The 21,077-nt window shown below is 41.7% G+C and overlaps 1 protein-coding gene across 5 annotated transcripts in view; it reads right to left on the bottom strand.

Moving 5' to 3' along the window:
- The window catches only part of epn3a (epsin 3a), a 95,252-nt gene that overhangs the window by 29,561 nt on the left and 44,614 nt on the right, over positions 1–21,077 (bottom strand). For all 5 annotated transcript variants that reach the window (XM_060942514.1, XM_060942515.1, XM_060942513.1 and 2 more), the window contains exon 3: positions 11,942–12,060. In XM_060942514.1, the coding sequence (XP_060798497.1) occupies positions 11,942–12,060 (119 nt within the window). The remainder of the gene's footprint in view (positions 1–11,941; positions 12,061–21,077) is intronic.

The following is a 21,077-nucleotide window of genomic DNA, read 5'->3' as shown; positions in this document are numbered from 1 at the left end:
GTATTATGTCCTGGCTTTTTCCAAGAATCTCTCACAATGTCTCTTGTCTACAGAGCAAAAGTTTAAAAAAAACTAATGTTTCTTATCTAATATATTATATTATTTACATCTTTTCTTTTACTTCTGGCTCCTTCTATTCCTCTTTGCATCACTCCCAGCTATTTCTTTCAATTCATCTTTCAGTAAGGCTATTAGTTATTAGTTCTATAGTATTTGCATTCCTCTATTAAAGCTATTTACAAAATGTTCATAGTCTGTCAAACAGCATCTAATGAAAGTCTTTTAATTTTCTTTTCTTTAACACCATCTCTTTCAGTTTTGCAAACTTGTTCTTTTTCATCTTTTCCTTCAGTCTGTCTGTGTGTTCTTTTCTAGCCCTCTTTGCATCTCTCTCAAACACCTCCTTCGCTTTCCTTTTTGATGGCATCTTAACTATGTCTGATCTTGCACCCTGCAAGTACAAAATTCACGTACGCGGTGCCAGGTCACGCAATAGCTATTTTTAGCTCTGTCATGCACTCCTGAGCAGTGTTGCCAGATACTGCTGACGTTTTCCAGCCCAAAATGTTCAAAACCCACCAAAATGCACTTGAAACCACCCAATCTGGCAACACTGCTCCTGAGTCGCAGTCAAGACGTATTCCACGCTCAGCTGGCATAAAATTCCGCGAGTCTGGCTGTATTGAGCCGCTGGTCTCGTGCAAGGCGATTAAAACCGACTAGACCCCCCCCCATGATTTTTAATGCAAATTAGACGTTTTGTGAAGATATTTTTCGCGACAGAATCCGCGGAAATTTCACAGCCCTGCATATTGAATTAAGTTCAACGCATTAGAAACAAAACCACGAACGGAGTTAAAACACATTTTCTAGCAAATGGGCGCAGCCATATTGTTTTCTCGTTCTATCGCGTACAGTCTCGCGGTATTTACATCAATTTAACTTCCGAGTGTTCCCGAATGTCAACGAGAACAAACGAAGCTGACAAAAACATCACTAAACAAGCAAACCAAATCAGAACGTATTCTGCTGGTCATTTTACTTAAACATTTTTAACGGATATACAAGAGATTTAAAAAAAAAAAAAAACCACCACCACTTTGGCTAGAAAAATAGCGGAATTCCGCTAAATAGCGGACGTCTGGGATCCCCGAATAGTGTAATTTCATCCGAACTAGGCCTAACGCTCGATTTAGAACTACAAAAAGTCCTTGTGTCGGACATTTTAAGTACCTTTGTAAAAGTTTTGCAAATGTTGCAGTCAGCGTTTAAAATGCTAACTTAAAGTTTTTGTACAAGTTTCAGTTGATTAAACTGTCATTTTATTAAACGTGTCTGCTTTTGTAATAAAAAAGTACTGAAAGAAAAAGCAAACACAGCATTGCGATTTCTTATCCATCCATATAGTAAAAAAAAAAAATCCCTCCCTCCCGACTGAAAATTTTTTTGCTCACCCGGTGGACAGGAAACGGATTTTTTTTAAAGGATGGCCTTATATATAAATTTACACAAACTCAGGCGCTCTCACAGGATATGAATGAAAGAGTACAATTTAAGCTATTAACTCTAACTTTTAATGCTGCGCATGGTCTTGCACCAACTTTTTATTTTTTTATATGTGTCCTCGTGCATACGCTTTACATAGAAATAGCAAAATCTTTCTTCAACCTTTTAATGCAAGAACCAAGAAGACTCTGGGCGACGGGGCCGTCGCTATTGCAGCGCCTAAACTTTTTAACGCTCTTCCTCATGAAATCAGACACAAGAAGAATTTTGATCATTTTTAGTCTTTGGTTAAAACGTTTTTGTTTCAGGCTGCTGATGGATGAATGTTACATGCAATCGATCATATTAATGTATCATTATGAGATATTTTATTAGGAGATATTTCCATCATATTCTGAGTTTCTTTTATTGAAATATTTTAATTGATTTTGCAACTGTAATATTTATATGACGATAAAGATACATAAGTTAGACAATAATCAATATAAATGTGTTTTGCTTTACATATTTTATGTTTTATGCATGAATTTTTGTAGATTTCGTACAATAGACCAGGGGTTCTCAACCTTTTCTGCGTTAAGGCCCACCTATTTGTACTTGTAACAAGTCGGGGCCCATTAAAAAAAGATCCCCAAATATTTTGGCTCATCTATTCTATTAGAATCTAATAACCTACTGTAACGTGTATTAAAGGTCTCATTGCATCGTTTTTTCATTAATCGTGCGGTGGTCTCTAGTATGAATGAATGCCCTGTGAGCCGGTTTTGATGAAAAAAAAAAAATGCTGTGGTTCTCCTGTTTCAGGCTGCTCTAGTTTGGTGGAGGAGTGGGTGGCGGGAGAACGACAGGATTTCAGCTCTTACTCATTAATATTCATGACATGTAAACGTGTTACCTCTGATTGGCTAACGGCGTGTGACGCTCCCTCCAGTGGGTCAGAACAAGCGGATGTGGGTGTCTTTGTAAAACCTGTTTTGATTGGCTATTATGGTCTCGACATCGATGTTTTGACCAATAACAATGTAGATCACACGAATTTTACATCACGTTCAACGAGATTTAAACGAGACTAAAGATGGCGACTTAGAAATAATGTGCAAACATCATTGGAGTTAATAAAGTTTGAACAGCATGAAGGAATATACCCCAACCCCCCGAAATTAATAAAAAAATTTCTTAACAGATTTGGCATAATATAAAAAAGGTCCTTTTTTTTTTACTCAGAAAAAGCGGGAAACTGTCATCCCCGCCGAGCTTGTGACCATGTCATGCATGCTAACGTGAAGAATATCTCATCTCATCTCATCTCATTATCTGTAGCCACTTTATCCTGTTCTACAGGGTCGCAGGCAAGCTGGAGCCTATCCCAGCTGACTACGGGTGAAAGGCGGGGTACACCCTGGACAAGTCGCCAGGTCATCACAGGGCTGACACATAGACACAGACAACCATTCACACTCACATTCACACCTACGCTCAATTTAGAGTCACCAGTTAACCTAACCTGCATGTCTTTGGACTGTGGGGGAAACCGGAGCACCCGGAGGAAACCCACACGGACACGGGGAGAACATGCAAACTCCACACAGAAAGGCCCTCGCTGGCCACGGGGCTCAAACCCGGACCTTCTTGCTGTGAGGCGACGGCACTAACCACTACACCACCATGCTGCCCCGTGAAGAATATGAACATGCTATTTTGTAACAAAAAGTTCATGTTTTACTTCCAGCTTGTGAGCTGGTGGTCGATCGTCTTGACGGTACAGATCCAGGGATTAAAAACAACCTCGAAGCAAAACCACTACTGAAGGCACCGAAGTTTGAAAAGTCACTGTGGTTGAAATGATCAGAACACAGTACTAACGCTGCATTATACTTCGCTGGTGGTGTTCCAAAGATAAATTCCAAACAGTTCTTCTACAGCTCTTCTATCTTGCAACGTTGCTCCGCTTAGGTTTCGTTTCTGTCGGCGGCTCCAGCCCGACTTTGGACGCTCGTAACTCGGGCAGGGGAGGTCCCAGCCTCCCCAAACTTGGCAGCCAGCGACCTCTGCCCTCTCCCCAACGAACCAGCATTGCCATGGCGGGCTAGCCCTGCGCCTCGGGACGTAATTCATCCCGAGGCGAGCCACGGCGCTCCGCTTAGGTTTCATTTCTGTCTGACTCCAGCCCGACTTTGAACGCTCGTAACTCGCGCAGGGGAGGTCCCAGCCTTCCCAAACATGCAACGTTGATGTGTTACTGTGACAAATAACACAGGCACAAACTTGTTCAGACATGTTTTCAGCTTGCTGTTAGGTCCTCTTCGTTAGCTACTGACGAGATGGGCTCTGCTATCTCTCCTCACGCTTAAATCCGAACTTTCTTCCCGTGGGCGGTCGCAAGCCAAGGTGGGCGAGGCCATGAATACTAATTTTCGAAGTGACGCAAGTTCGTAGGGCTTTTTCGGATTCGCTCGTTTTTCCGACTATTTTCTTTCATAAGCTAATACAGGGAACGGGAGTAGAATTACATTTTCACATGCAGCATGCATATGCAACTCGGAGTGAACTATGGTATTTCAAAAAGAGCCAGTATTAAACGTTTTTGGTGGAAGGGCACCTTTAATGGGATGCAACATCACTCCCTGTTACAGATGGGAGTCCAGGAATTAAATAAATGCCATAAAAACAAACTGTTTTTAATTGTAGGTATTGTATTTAAAACTGTATGGATGCGCCAGAAGCCAACATGAAACCCTACATGTGGGTCATTCTCAGTCAAAAGCGATTAATGATCCAAAAGTAGAGTCCGGTCTGTTAACACAAGAACTTATTGCCATGTTTGTGTTCAGCAAACAAACAAGTTATTAAAACCAAGAAGTGGATATAGAAACCACTTTAGATTAGATCCTTACATGCTAACAAAAGAAGGAGTTGGAAAATTATCCATCCATTGATTTCCCCGACATCTCAAACTACCTGGTGCTGCAGACATCGTTCTACACGGACACACAGATGGAAACCTGGAAGAGCATGCAGGAGTACAACTTTTTATACGGCTGGGTTAGAGATCTGAGGATCAGGACACTACAAGATAGACGGCGGTAGATGGATCTAAGTGCAGGAAAAGTGTTTATCAGCAGGCGTCATATTTACAAAAGCAAAACGGAAAGCAGAATCATAAAGCAGAGCATTTAACCCTCTGGGGTCTGAGGGTATTTTCTGGCGCTAATGATTTTGGTATGCCCGGATTTTGTCGTCAATTTCAACAAATCTAAAAAGTATTTTCAAAGTCATCTGACTTTTTTGTATTCAGCACAAGTTCGGCTACAATAATATCTCTACAGTCTGTATGTCATGATTGTACTTTAAAAAAAAAAAACATAAATGAAGGAGTTGTAAAAGGCAGTTTTAGAATGTGTTGGAATGTGTGAAAAAACATGACCTTATCCATTCTGTCGAACCATTTTGGTCACTTGAGAGGATTCTGTTCAGTCTTAAGAATGTATCAAGCACAAAAACTTAAATCTGCGCCACTGATTTGGACAATTAACTAGCCATCAAAAAAATGTGTCCCATAGTTTTGGTTTAAAGGGTTGGTAGTGGGAGGGGTATTCGATGAGCAGGGTGAAAAATTTCCATTCCATTCAAGGAGAAGCGTGAAAGCCCCTCCCACGGCCAACTCTTAATCCCATCAGATTAACTCTTAATCTCAGGCCATTATTAAAAAATGTTCTGTTTCCGGTCCAGCGGCCGGGTGAGTGCCGTTTGTGCGGATGAAATTTTTTTTTAACGCCGGTTTTTCGACATTTTTTTCGGGTTCGTAAATCTAAAATCGAACTTGACATTTCCGCATTCCCAGGGCTTTCCACTAAGGCTCGTACTAGCCAGCCATGACAAATAAGTAGCCAGCCGGGGGAGTAAACACAAAATAAACTCCTGTGCACGCAGTTCCCAGGATTAAATTTATTTTCCACAGACCATTTATTTATTCACTTTACTCAAATACAAAGTAAAATGGCAGTAAATCTTCTTTCTTTTCTTAAGTATTGCATCATGAGGCGTTCCTGGCTTGTAAATCTCTTATTTTCGGTGCATGACACATTCACGCAGCTGAGCATGCTATGAATTAACAACGACAACGGTCTGCAGTGGGGCGACACAATTACACACTCAGCCAACATTTCTCCATTTGTGTATGAAAATACACTCCAACCACTCAGTTTGGGTTCATTTACAACCAACGGTGTCTTTTGATGCCAGCACGTAATTGAACGAGAGAAGACTGGTTTACCGGAGGCAAAATAAGCGTCATCTCTGCTTCTGTTCCCTCCGACACACCACTGCCTCCGCTGAGTCCGCGCGCACTCTGAACCGAATCAGCTCTGCGGCACAAAAAAAAAAAAATGGCAGCCGCCATGAAGGAAGGAGATCCGGAGTTTTTTTGACATGGGTTACATACAAGGTCAGCTGACTTGTAGAGCGAGATTTCTCGAGACTGAATGACCTTTCACCCACCGGCGTGGGAGCTTTGGACAGAAGTAGTTCGCGAGTTGTTTTTGTTGACACGTGGGCATTTAAAGATGTCATCCCGCGGCACGAAACAGAAGAAAGCCAAAGACTGTCCGGGGCAGAAGAAGATTACTTCTCTTTTTCAATGTTGACAATTTGTTACAATTTCCCTCTCAGATAGCCTCAGAATGTCCCATTGGAGCCTCAATTTTTCAAAGGCTTCGCACATCGGAGGGGGGGAACGGACAACCGGCACCACCACCCCCACCACCACCCCCCACCACCATGGTGAGCGCCCTCATACTAAATTTTTCTAGAAAAAACCCTGAAAAGCAAACGAGTGATTATCATACCATTATCCTGTGAACAGTCTTTTATGAATTGTGCTCTCAGCACGCCGACTCTGGTGTGACAGAGTACGGTGACAAGTTTTATGTTTCATCTAATTTAGGTCATTTAAAAATTATATTATTTGGCAGTGGGCACATAGGAAAGTGTAAAGATTGTCAATGTGTTTATCATGCTTGTATGATAAAAAAAAAAACTTGAAGATATTTATCCAAATACTGTACATGACCTACTCATTCTAAACCTGCCGAGCTTCGCTGGCGAAGCTCTCGACCCCAAAGGGTTAAACAGCGTGATAAACATGACTGATGATAATACTTCGCAAAGCCTCTGTTTAAAAAAAAAAAAAAAAAAGTCCGTATCTGCAGGTTCTGATTGCGTTCAAATCAGCATCAGGTGTTTCCCATGATGACCGGGGTCCCAAGTGTGCACACAACGCGCTCGCTCCGCTCGAGCTACACCAGACTCAAGCATGCGAAGGCGTGACAGTCAAGTGTTCACCTGCTGTGTGGCCACAACTTTTAGCTCTCGTGTATATCGCCATGCATCGCCACCAAAATGCCTCATTTTCACTGAGAAGTCATCGCAAAGCATCGTGAGCTGTAGTGGGACCGTTGCTTACTGAGGCAGATGTGACATCGGATGCAACCCAGCAACTGCACCCTACTATGAGTTTAAAAAAAAAAATAAAAAATTTACTGTAGCTTGAAAGAAATTCACGGCCCACTAGATGGCCCAGTGGTTGAGAAATGCTGCAGTAGACAATGTTTTGTAATTTAACCACTTATTAAATGTCTAACATGCATTTTATAATATTTAAATGTTAATTTGCATGAAAAGTATTAAATTATGTTTTTCAGGACTAACTGGATTTTCATGAATACCACATTTGTTGTGTAAACGCTCCCGTGAATGATTATTGAAATATAAATTGCTCACAAGAACAAAAACACAGGATGTTTGATTGTCACTAGCTTAAAGGATTAAGTTTGTGATCTGTCTTGTAGGAGAATAATCAGGGATGAGAGTGGGTGGTCACCAAAAAAGCAGAAAACAAGATGGCGCCCGAAGCCGGGGGTCTGGGAGGGATACCCCCCCAGGAAAATTTTGAAAAATAAGGCCTTACAAAACACTTTTCCTGCAATCTGAGCTGTAGTAGATAAAAAAATCTGTTGTCTTTTTTATATATTTATTAGTGCTGTCAAAAATGTTGCGTTATTAACGCGTTAACTTGACTCAATTTTAACGGCGATAATTTTTTTATCGCGAGATTAACGCTCTGTGACATGATGCCACGCCCTGCACAGCCAGAGCCCTCTGCCCTCCCCCGAAGAGCCACGGTGCTCGGCTTAGGTTTCGTTTTCCCATCAGCGGCTCCAGCCCCACTTTGCAGTGGCTGTGACAAGACGTGTTATGCTCTGCAATAAAAAAAAAAAAAACACATTGGTACAACCAGTGTTCGAACTATGCCGATATTTTCGGGGGGGTCCCTTTTTTTCCCTGGGGGGGGGGGGTGCTTGCGCTTGTCTCAGAGCCCGGATCTCCATCGCGCGCTCACTTCGGATATGCAAATGCTTCCCGTTACACATTGTTGCTATGTCAATAAACATCATTTTGCCAATATTTTAGAGACCCCCCAACATTTCCCAAACCATGTTTTCAAGGGATCTCATGTCTGTTTCAGGGGATCTCGGATCCCCCGAGTACCCCCGTAGTTCGAACGGTGAGCAAGCCCATTCACTTTATGCTGATAAGAGAATTACAATGGTTTTTCATGTGACAAAAATGTGCGATTAAATTGCGATTAATCGCAAGTTAACTATGACAGTCGCGACATTAATCGCGATTAAATATTTTAATCGCTTGACAGCACTAATATTTACATGAAAATATGTTTCAAGTCAATAGGAGAATTGTTTGAATTCAAAATAAAATCACATTCTACATTCAAGCGTATGGTTATAATTTATGATCAACAAAAACGACAAACAATTCACATTAAACGTAAGTTTTATTAATTATCAAAATGTTCATATATTAAATAAAATTTCTCAGGGAGAAAAGGTCAGTCACCCTATGTCCTCATTAGCTGCATATGATTTCGAAGTCTTTTGAAATATTTAAGTTTTCAAAACTGTCAGCATTAATTCAGATTTACTGACCATCATATACATGTTCAATGTATTAAATCAAACGAATGCTAAGTTTATGGGATAATGTCCGTGTACACTTTATACAATTATTTACAGTTCACAGTCACTTCTCATTTTCATTTAATCACTTCGACGACTTCTTCAGCTTTTTGGCCAAAGACAAGAGCTTGTCAGTCCTCTCTCTGTTTTTTATACCAGCATCGATTTCACGTACCTTCGCTTCGTCTCGCTTGTCAATTGTATTCGGCATTTTGAGTAAAAAAGCCGATACGAAAGAGAAACGTATTTTTGAAGCGCAGCGACGATGAACATGTGCAAGTTTCGATAAAATAGAACAGATGCGGGTACTTTTGTAAGAACTGTTATTGTTATGATTGGCTTTTGTTCTCTCCCACACTCTTGTAAGAACTGTTATGATTGGCTATCATGCTCTCGCCAGCGACGTTTTGGCCAATTACATTGTAGATAACACGTATTCTACCGCGAGACTTAGACTACATTCAGACTGCACCCTGAAACGACCCATATCCGATTTTTTTGCCCATATGCGACCTGTATCCGATTTGTTATTGACAATCTGAACGACACAGATCCGATTTTTTCACATGCGACCCAGGCCGCTTGGATATGTGGTCCTAATTCCGATGCATATCCGATATTTTCACATGCGACTGCAGTCTTACCGGACAGGTCGCATTCATGCGACCTACGCGTCATCAACAAGAGACAAACGTCACTATTCTGCGTTGGCTAATCCCGCCTCTTTGGTGGAAAACAACAACATTTGTACAGTTTTCAGAATTTAAATAGACTTTTATAGAATTGATCAAGCTAATGGTGGATTTGGTAGGGACCTGGATGTTAAACCATCCTGTATTACAAGATTATAAGATTGTTCTGGAAATTTCCAGTAATTTGACACCTTCGGTCTCATTAGTCTGCTGCCCACATTAATCAGATTATTGTGTGAGTTCCGCCGCCGCCATAAAAACCACATCGCCAGGTCTCGCCTCATCTCCATGCTCTACTTGCAAACTTGAAGAGTGCGCTTTTTTTTTGTTTACATATTACGTAGATGTGTTTATTACGTGTCAATTTGCGCATGCGGGACACTTTTGGGTCGTTTTCCGTTCATATTGGAGATCGCATACAAGTCTCATATAATTGGTAATGTGAACGGCCTAACAAAAAAATCGGATTTCACAACAAATCGGATATGGGTCGTTTCAGGTTGCAGTCTGAACGTAGTGTTAGCAAGACCAAACCTGGGCATTTTACGGCCCGCGGGCCGCATCCGGCCCTTTGGTTCATTCTGACCGGCCCGCGTAAGGTTAATTAGAAATTACAAAATAAACGTATTTTCTAATTTTACCTCATGCATGGACTGAATGTGCATTGCTTTTATTTTGAAGTTGTGTTCAACAAAAACGCAATGCGCGCGACATGAAATCCCACGAAACCTAATCCCGCGATAACTACTTCCGTAATTTGTCCAGACCAACCACAAACTTGTACGTCATCCTTCAAACGGTCCAGCCAATCACATAGCGTGACGTCACCAGCAGGCGCCGGAGCCCGAGCCGATCTGTAGATCTGATTCCTACTTTTTGGTGAATAATCTCATTATTTTTTACAAAATATTACATACACAAGTGTCGATATGCCAAATCCCCCCCTTCATGGCCTGCTCTTAAGAATGAACTGTCCTTGTTACAAAAATGTCTGGAATATATAAACAATCCTCATGCAAATATACTGTACACATTCATAGCACAAGTTAACCTTTCATAAACCCCTCGTTTTTTTCCATTTTACATATATTGTATATATATATATATATATATATATATATGTATTTGATAAGTTTTCTTTTTAGATTATATTTTCAGAGGAGGTGTGATTTTATGATTCTGGGGCGGCACGGTGGTGTAGTGGTTAGCACTGTCGCCTCACAGCAAGAAGGTCCTGGGTTCGAGCCCCGTGGCCGGCGAGGGCCTTTCTGTGCGGAGTTTGCATGTTCTCCCCGTGTCCGCGTGGGTTTCCTCCGGGTGCTCCGGTTTCCCCCACAGTCCAAAGACATGCAGGTTAGGTTAACTGGTGACTCTAAATTGAGCGTAGGTGTGAATGTGAGTGTGAATGGTTGTCTATGTGTCAGCCCTGTGATGACCTGGCGACTTGTCCAGGGTGTACCCCGCCTTTCGCCCGTAGTCAGCTGGGATAGGCTCCAGCTTGCCTGCGACCCTGTAGAACAGGATAAAGCGGCTACAGATAATGAGATGAGATAAAATAATTCTGTTTATGTTTGAATTTAATAAAAAAAGATCTGATTCCTACACAGAATGGACTGATGATCATCTGCCAGCTGTGCTTCACATCTCCACGTCAGACATTCAACCTGACTCTGATGCACTCGTTAAAGACCAACAGAGACTAGATTTCTCTCACTGAACAAATAAAAAACACCAAATGAGGTGATTAAACTACAAATGTGGGCATCATTATTATAATATGATGTATCTTGCTTGATATTTGGAGTAGAAAGACAATATTGTGATGTCTTTATTGTGTTTGAATGTGACTGAAAAAAAAAAATAAAAAAAAAGGTACAAACGTTCACATTTTGTTAACCATTGTTTTGGGAAATTTGATTGAATAAATGACATTTTTTGTAAGGCAACCTCGTTTTTTCCACACTCTTACCAGTCTTAGCAGCTTGTAAAAACAATGTTATTTACTGCTTTATATAAAGAAATACAATTAATATTACGCAGAATTTAGTTCAGCCTTTTGGTCCGGCCCTCCACAAAATTTTCTGTTTCTCATGCGGCCCCATGGAAAAAATAATTGCTCACCGCTGAGCAAGACTAAAGATGGCGAAAATGTAAACATGTAACATCGTCGTACGCTTGAGTATCACGAAGGAACGTACCCCAACCCCCCCTCAATGAAAAAAAACATCTCAACGGATTTGGCATAATATCGATTTTCGCTCAGAAAAAGCGGAAATCCGCCGAAAACTCTCATCCCTGAATAATAACAACACTGTTTGAAACTAACATCCTGACAATGATATAATCCATAACCGTGTCTTGGCAGCAGCTGTCCAACATCTGTCTTATCAGGAGCCAGATTCTCAAATCTTGCTGTTGAGTTTGTAATGGTTTTATTTAAAAAATAAATAAATACATAAAAAAAAAAGTGGCTTTACTCTGAAAATGTTCATTATTATTATTATTATTATTATTATTATTATTAGAGCAGCCTGAAGGTCTGTGGTGTTCTCCTGCCAGTTATTCTTATACAAGGTCATAGCAGCTAGACAGGATTTTGCATTTGGGATGTTTGAGGTTGAGCTCCAGGATGATCATCTTTCGTTCTTATTCTTTCCTTCGTGTGCATCAGAGCCAGAAAGAGAAAGTATGAGCTCTGTACGTGATCCTCACCTTCTCGGTCTCCTCTCGGCTCATGGCCAACGCCAGCTGCAGCTGTAGCTCTTCCTCACCGCTGGTCTGCGGCCGTGCCTGCTCCAGCTCTGGGGCCAGATGAGGGGGTGAATTGGAAACTGAGAGAAAGGAGAGCGAGAGAGATGGAGACGATACATCTTAAATATATTTTATATAAAACATCTCTAACAAAAGACAGAATGCATTGAGAGACAGTATGGCAGTGACTGCCACTGCATATTAAGCTTGTAGCGAGCATCCAAATGAGTGCGGCTCCATGCCTGGGTGCCTCTCTCACTCTGGTAGGAACAATGGGGTGCCTGTGTCGGGCAGTTTGAGGTGCGCGCGTGTGTGTGTGTGTGTAGGAGGATGTTCATTGTTATTCTCTGTACAGACTCCAGCACAAACATTCACATTTTTTGGGTGGTGCTCGACCTTGCAAGGCTGCGGAGAAGAAGCAAAAGCCGGTGCCTGGTCTCGACTTGACTGGGGGAAAAAAAAAAAAAAAAAATAGATAGATAGAACGAGATGCCAACGGCGTCGATGGGGATGCCTCCGCCCGGTAGACTACACGCCTTATTAAGTTGTGATTTGGGGATGGACGTTTGACCTCACGGTAATCTTGACCTGGTGAAATTACTCGTATCAGCCTTGGAGATATTGGGTTCACAAGGTTTTCGGACAGACATTTGACCTCACAGTGACCTTAGACCTTTTGATCTCAAAATCTAAATCAGTTCATGTTTGTACCAAAGCGCACAAATGGTGAAAGTTTGGTGAAATTCCTTTCATTAGCCTTTGAGATATCGTGTTCACAAGGTTTCGGGATGGACGGACGGACAACCTGAAAACATCATGCCTCCTGCACCTTACGGTGGCGGAGGCATAAAAATGGGAGATCCAACCAACTTAAAGGAAACGTATTCAGCCATATAAAGTGAACACAAGTGCTTTCCCTGACATGACAACTAATTATCATCATCAATTATACACTCACCAGCCATTTTATTAGAACACCCATCCATCCATCCGCCGTTTTATGTACCGTAGCTCCCTTGACAGCAACAATCATGCAGCTCCAAATCAAGAGCTTCAGTTAATGTTCAAACATCAGAATGGGAAAAACTCATCTCATTATCTGTAGCCGCTTTATCCTGTTCTACAGGGTCGCAGGCAAGCTGGAGCCTATCCCAGCTGACTACGGGCGAAAGGCGGGGTACACCCTGGACAAGTCGCCAGGTCATCACAGGGCTGACACATAGACACAGACAACCATTCACACTCACATTCACACCTACGCTCAATTTAGAGCAGACCTGGGCATTTTCCGGCCCGCGGGCCGCATCCGGCCCTTTGGTTCATTCTGACCGGCCGGCGTAAGGTTAATTAGAAACTAGACAGGGACACTCTAACGAGTGCAAACCCCGCCTTTTCCCTATTAAAATACATTGGGCGAAAATTTCGAAGTTCTGCCATGACCTTGACCTTTGACCTCCAAAATTTAATGGTTTCCTTCCTGGGTGATTGGCAACACATACAAAATTTGGTCCAAATCGATCCATTGGTTCTTGAGATATCTTGCAGACACACAGACAGACAGACAGATACACACACAGACTGATGCAGGTGAAAATAATAACCCCTCCGACTACTGTCGGCGGGGTTAATTACAAAATAAACGTATTTTCTAATTTTACCTCATGCATGGACTGAATGTGTATTGGTTTTATTTTGAAGTTGTGTTCAACAAAAACGCAATGCGCGTGACATGAAATCCCACGAAACCTAATCCCGTGATAACTACTTCCGTAATTTGTCCAGACCAACCACAAACTTGTACGCCATCCTTCAAACGGTCCAGCCAATCACATAGTGTGACGTCACCAGCAGGCGCCGGAGCCCGAGCCGATCTGTAGATCTGATACCTACACCGAATCGCCGTTGTTGGAAGCAGATCACAAGAAGACTTTAGCCCCCAAAAAGAAGAAAGGTAGATGCCGAATGCAGGGCTTTCAACAAAACATGGCCTGTATCTTGCTTGATATTTGGAGTAGAAAGACAATATTGTGATGTCTTTATTGTGTTTTGGGGTGAATGTGACTGGAAAAAAAAAAAAAAAATGGTACAAACGTTCACACTTTGTTAACCATTGTTTTGGGAAATTTGTTTGAATAAATGACATTTTTTGTAAGGCAACCTCGTTTTTTCCACACTCTACCAGTCTTAGCAGTTTGTAAAAACAATGTTATTTACTGCGTTAGATAAAGAAATACAATTAATATTATGCAGAATTTAGTTCAGCCTTTTGGTCCGGCCCTCTACAAAATTTTCTGTTTCTCATGTGGCCCCATGGAAAAAATAATTGCCCACTGCTGATTTAGAGTCACTGGTTAACCTAGCCTGCATGTCTTTGGACTGTGGGGGAAACCGGAGCACCCGGAGGAAACCCACGCGGACACGGGGAGAACATGCAAACTCCGCACAGAAAGGCCCTCGCCGGCCACGGGGCTCGAACCCAGGACCTTCTTGCTGTGAGGCGACAGCGCTAACCACTACACCACCGTGCCGCCCCATGGGAAAAACTGATTTCAATTTTTGTGCGACTTTCTTTCACTGTGTTATGGGTGTTGGTTTGAGCCAGATGGACTGCTGGTTTGAGTATTTCAGAAACTGCTGATCTCCTGGGGTTTTCACACACAACAGTCTTGAGTTTACACAGAATGGTGCGAAAAACAAACAGAAAAAGCACCGCTGCAGGCGCAAAGACACCACGCAGCACCTGAAAACCCTCAACTTCCGGAAGTTGTGGTGCTGCGTGGTGTCTTCGCGCCTGCAGCGGTGCTTTGCCTGTGCTGTGGCCGAAAATAGTTCCAGATATAAATTGGTCTAGTAAATCCCTTCGTGTTAATTTGCATTGATACGTGTACTCGATGTGAATGTACAGGTCATGAGAAATAATTATAAAAAATCTTGAGTTATTTGATTCACTTTTGCAACGACATGCTAGCTGGACACGCCGGATTACAGCGACTACGCTAAGCTAAAGCTAACCGGGGCGTTTCTAGATCAGGGCAATGGCTGGGTCGGCTACAAAACGCTTTGGCTCACTCATCCAACTCTACGGACTGCAGGGACTGACTCAGTTTCACCTGGGGGTGGCGTACTCCTTTAACTGACCGGAGTGAAACCGGATGTGGTTTTCTGCTGTTGTAGCCCATCCGCCTCAAGGTTCACCGTGCGTTCAGAGATGCTTTTCTGCTCACCACGATTGTAAAGAGTGGTTATACAAGTTACTGTAACCTTCCTGCAAGCTCAACCAGTTTCGCCGGAGTACTTTCATTAAATAATGAAGTTAATTACCGCTCACTGGATGCTTTTTGCACCATTGTGTGTAAACTCTAGTGCATGTTGTAAATAAAAAATAAAAAAAAAAATCTCGGAAAAACGGATTTTTAAAAACTCAAACCAGCTCGTCTGGCACTAACATGTTTAAAGTCACCAAGATCATATTTTTCCCCTCATTCTGATGTTTGATATGAATATTACAGGTCCACTGTATAGGATTTAGGTGGATCGATTAGCAGAAATTTAAGGGTTGTTTTACAATCAGGGTACAAAGTTTGTGTCACAGGGGTCCAAAATTCAGATTGATCCAAACTGGTTCTTGTACCAGTTTTTAAGTGAAGGACAAGTTAAAGAACAGATTTCAGGTCATTTTTTGACGTGTGTATGGTAGTTTTGTGTGATCTGCTATAAGATGGGAGAAACAAATGAAGTGATTCTCGGAGAGGACTTTTTTTTTTTTGACAATTCAGAATCCACGACTTCCATAGCGCTTTTAAATCTAAGGCTGTAAGCTTTGTGTTAGTTGTCTCTAATATTTATGTCCCAATATCCTGACCACATTTTAGGATGAAAATAATCATTTTAGATATGTTATTTTATATTGAAAAATTAGCTGTCTCGGAGAGGACTTTTTTTTTTTGACACAATTCCATACTAATTTGATCAAAATAGTCTGAAAACTTACTGGCATTCAACATTAAAACTTACATAACTATGTTTCCAATGATATGGAACCAAATATATGTGTTTTATGGTATAAAGAATGATGTAAGTACATACCTTCTGGAGCTACCTGTGGTCAAAAAAGCACTTTTTCTAAATGACACGAGTAATTTTGCTAAATATGACAAATTACCATACATTCACCAAAAATAACGTTATCACCAATTGTTTTTTGCATGGTAAATAGAGCGATCACAGGGCTACAATAAACAACCGAGTTTATTTAGTCAAGCCTTTTGATATTGAAGATAATAAGTGTTAAATGCAGGGCTTTGAACCGGTTCAAGGAACGAAAACGAAAACCGGAAACTTTTTCTATTTCACATGGAACAGAAACGAAACCAGAAACTTTATTATTTTTTATGTTCCGGAACAGAAACGCTTATTAAAAATAATGGTAACCGGTTAATACCGGTTTTTATTTCGTTCCTCCAAGTTTCCGTAGCCTACAAATAAAAAAGTCATTCTTCTCCTGCGCAAGTTTCTATGACCCGCTGGGGTTCACTTCCTGTGTGACGTTCGCTGACTGAATGGAGAGAGCGGGAGGGTGGACTACTATCACGTCTCCACATCTTAAATAAGAGGTAAATATTGCAGTCTATCGTTATTCAAAAACGTCAATTTCAAACACGATATCAATATATTTGTCCACGTTAATGAGAGGCTCGCGAACATTAAATGACGTTAACCTCTGTTAGCCTATCAATGCATAGGGCCTGACTAGCCTTTGGTAACACACTAAACAAATTATCTTTCATTTTTGGCACTTTTTCTGTTTGTGTAGATGGGAAGACATACTGAGAATCCAAATCGCCAACATTTGAAATAATTGTTTTGAATTATTTCTTGTCTTATTTAATGAAGGTTGTAATAGAATTAGCCTACATTTGGCTTAAGCTGGATGAGACAGAGACATAATTTTGTAGCCATTTGTTAAACAGCTGACAGGGAACGTAATTAACCGTTCCGGGAACGAAATTTTTTTGTTCTAACCGGTTCGGGAACGTCTATTTAATGGTGGAACCCAAAACCGGAAACGTTAAAATTCCGTTTCTGTTCGGAACGAACCAATAGGAAAAAAATTCTGGTTCAAAGCCCTGGTTAAATGTGACTTTTAGCTTGCGTACCCTGATTGTAAAACAACCCTTAATATAGGATTCATAAATATGCGTTCAGTTATGTATAATCAGCTGGAACGATGAATCGTTGTGTTTAAGTTTAGAACAAGTCCTTTACGGGGTTTTTTCTAGAAAAATTTAGTACGAGGGCCCTCACCATGGCGAGGGAGCGAAGCGGGGGGGGGGGGATGGTGCCGGTTGTCCCCCCCGCCGTGCAAAGCCTTTGAAAAATGCTCCAATGGGACATTCTGAGGCTATCTGAGAGGGAAATTGTAACAAATTGTCTGTCAACATTGAAAAAGAAAGAAGTAATCTTCTTCTGCCCCGGACAGTCTTTGGCTTTCTTCCGTTTCGTGCCGCGGGATGACATCTTTAAATGCCCAAGTGTCAACAAAAACAACTCGCGAACTACTTCTGTCAAAAGCTCCCGCACCGGTGGGTGAAAGGTCATTCAGTCTTGAGAAATCTCGCTCTACAAGTCAGCTGACCTTGTATGTAACCCATGTCAAATCTCGCGAGAGCAGCCGCGACAAGTAAACAACTAAACAACATGGCGCCTCAGTCTGGAAAACGCCAATTCGGATTGTTTTTGCACCGTCTGGCGGTGTATCTACTATGATTGGAATATTTTTGGAGCAATTATAACGTATTTGATGATCAGACACATTGTCACGTAGTGTTGCTGGGATGTTTTCACGGAGTCGGTAAGGGGGCGCACGCCGAGAGTAAGAGGGCGCAGCGCCCCTGTTCCCCCGTTTAGACGAAAGCCTGCTTTATATCTACACAGAGCGTGGGTCTGCTTCAGTCAAGGCTGCCATGTTTCTACAGTAGCCCAGAACGGACAAAACCCGAGAGCAACTTTTGCATGGCACGGTTAGTGGTTAGCACTGTCACCTCACACCAAGAAGGTTCTGGGTTCGAGCCCAGTGGCCGACGGGGGCCTTTTTGTGTGGAGTTTGCATGTTCTCCCCGTGTCTGCATGGGTTTCCTCCGGGTGCTCCAGTTTCCCCTACAGTTCAAAATGAAAAAAAAAAAAAAAAAAACGCATGCAGTTAGGTTAACATGAGGCGGCCTTGGGATGAGGTGCCCTTGAGCAAGGTACCGAACCCCTGACTGTTCCCCGGGCGCTGGAGTGTGGCTGCCCACTGCTCTGGATGTGTTCACTGCTTCAGATGGGTTAAATCTCACTGTGCTTGAAGTGTGCATGTGACAAATAAAGGTTTCTTCTTCTAGGTAATAGTGTGAATCCAGAAGGAAGAAGAAAGTAGAGGAATCAGTGCTTTCTGGTGCTGGCTAATAAGGCCATCCTTAAAAAAAAAATCCGTTTCCTGTCCACCGGGTGAGCAAAAAAATTTCTCAGTCGGGAGGGAGGGATTTTTTATATATATATATATATATATATATATATATATATATATATATATATATATATATATATATGGATGGATAAGAAATCGCAATGCTGTGTTTGCTTTTTCTTTCAGTACTTTTTTATTACAAAAGCAGACACATTTAATAAAATATGACGGTTTAATCGACTGAAACTTGTACAAAAACTTTAAGTTAGCATTTTAAATGCTGACTGCAACATTTGCAAAACTTTTACAAAGGTACTTAAAATGTCCGACACACGGACTTTTTGTAGTTCTAAATCGAGCGTTAGGCCGAGTTCGGATGAAATTACACTATTAAAATGATCACTGAATGATTTGTTTTTCTGAATCTTTACTATTTTGTTGTTCGCTAGAATACCATTTTGCGATTTCACACTTAAGCAAATGTTTGAAAACTCCGGATCTCCTTCCTTCATGGTGGCTGCCGTTTTTTTGTGCCGCACGGCGCATGCGCAGAGCTGATTCAGTTCTATATTCTGCACGGAATGCAGGGCTTTCCACAAGCGCCGGCTGCCGGCCATACAGCCGACTACACAATTAAGTCCAGCCCGCTACTTTAATGACTTATTTTTGTAGCCCACAGGCTCTAAATATTAATTTTCGATTTTAATAAAATTAAATGTTTATCTAACGGACTGACAATAATGTCAAACTGAACCGCACTCATTTAAGTTGTGATTCGCGCTGTTTGTACCAATAATAACTACAAATTCCCCGCCGACTCGTTGATCAAGGGAGAGTAACTCATCCGCGGCCCCGACATGCAGTGTGTGCGCGCGCACTCGGCGGAGGCAGTAGTGTGTCGGAGGGAACAGAAGCAGAGATGACGCTTATTTTGCCTCCGGTAAACCAGTCTTCTCTCGTTCAATTACGTGCTGGCATCAAAAGACACCGTTGGTTGTAAATGAAGCCAAACTGAGTGGTTGGAGTGTATTTTCATACACAAATGGAGAAATGTTCGCTGAGTGTGTAATTGTGTCGCCCCACTGCAGACCGTTGTCGTTGTTAATTCATAGCATGCTCAGCTGCGTGAATGTGTCATGCACCGAAAATAAGAGATTTACAAGCCAGGAACGCCTCATGATGCAATACGCAAGAAAAGAAAGAAGATTTACTGCCATTTTACTTTGTATTTGAGTAAAGTGAATAAATAAATGGTCTGTGGAAAATACATTTAATCCTGGGAACTGCGTGCACAGGAGTTTTTGTGTTTACTCCCCTCGGCTGGCTACTTATTTGTCATGGCTGGCTAGTATGAGCCTCAGTGGAAAGCCCTGGGAATGCGGAAATGTCAAGTTCGATTTTAGATTTACGAACCCGAAAAAAATGTCGAAAAACCAGCGTTAAAAAAAAAAAAATTTCAACCGCACAAACGGCACTCACCCGGCCGGTGGACCGGAAACAGAACATTTTTTAATAATGGCCTGAGGTCATTGGCGGCTGGTAGTCTTTCAAACAGGGGAGGCTGGTCGGTTACGATATTTCCAGATTTTAAAAGAAAAAACATCAATTTTGCCCATACTCTTGCCTCTGATCTGGCTGATTGTTGGCAGCGTCACAAACTGTGAAATAACAGGTTCTTTTGGCCCATTAGCCTACTGTCCAATATACATGATGGTGGTGTTGGGGGGGGGGGGGGGTATATTTTAACATTTTATATTTTAAAATTGTGGCATGTTGTTTAAAAATTGACCTCGGCTGTGTTTTTGTTTAAAAATGTTTTCCAAATTGTAGCTGTGTTTAATTCATATCCAGAGAAATATATATTCCAATATAATATACTCAGCATAAACATTTTAAATAGATTCTATATTTTTGGTCCATCCATGACATATTACTAAAGTAGCCTATTTACTGTTGTTGATGTGGGTCACTTGCTGTTAGCCAATTCACTTTCTCGTACCAGGAGAGCTGAAAGGAACGAGTATTATTCCCTACCTTTTTCACCAAGTCAGTTTGAGGCGTTGGTCTACCCTGCTCTTTAATTTTAATTTTTTCCTCGAAAGGAAGACTGGCAAATGGCTTCGCCAAAATTAAATCAGCAATGCTTGGCATCCGTGCGCAGCTTTCTTGCTAGCTGACTAGCCCCCTCAAGTTCAAGTTCAGTCACTCAAATAAACGACATTTCTGGAACTAAGATAGCAAACTTGACAACACTATATTTACACTTTATTTACAATGAAAATATATACAAACTAAAAAAGCTGGTAGAAACCGTATGTAATGAATGAAATCGAAATGTAAGCCGATCTCTTACAATACACCACAGCACTTGCGAATCCGCATGGGACTGAACTGATGTTGCCAGATACTGCTGATGTTATCCAGCCCAAAATATGTTCAAAACCCGCCAAAATGCACTTAAAACCGCCCAATTGGGCGGGAAACCCCCAATCTGGCAACACTGTACCGCTGCCTGTCTATAGTTGAAACGAGCTGTCAATCAAAGAAAATATACGGCCACTTTCACCAATCACCAGTCTCCTCGCGGAAACTGCCATGTCCCTCCCATGTGAGGCTGGGAGTCCGGTGGGCGGGCGTTTTCGCAGTATTTGT

The sequence above is a fragment of the Neoarius graeffei genome, chromosome 16 (genome assembly GCF_027579695.1).
Source record: "Neoarius graeffei isolate fNeoGra1 chromosome 16, fNeoGra1.pri, whole genome shotgun sequence".
Classification (NCBI taxonomy): Eukaryota; Metazoa; Chordata; class Actinopteri; order Siluriformes; family Ariidae; genus Neoarius; species Neoarius graeffei.
The sequence above is the reverse complement of the archived record's forward strand: the minus strand, read 5'-3'. Positions and strand labels throughout refer to the sequence as shown.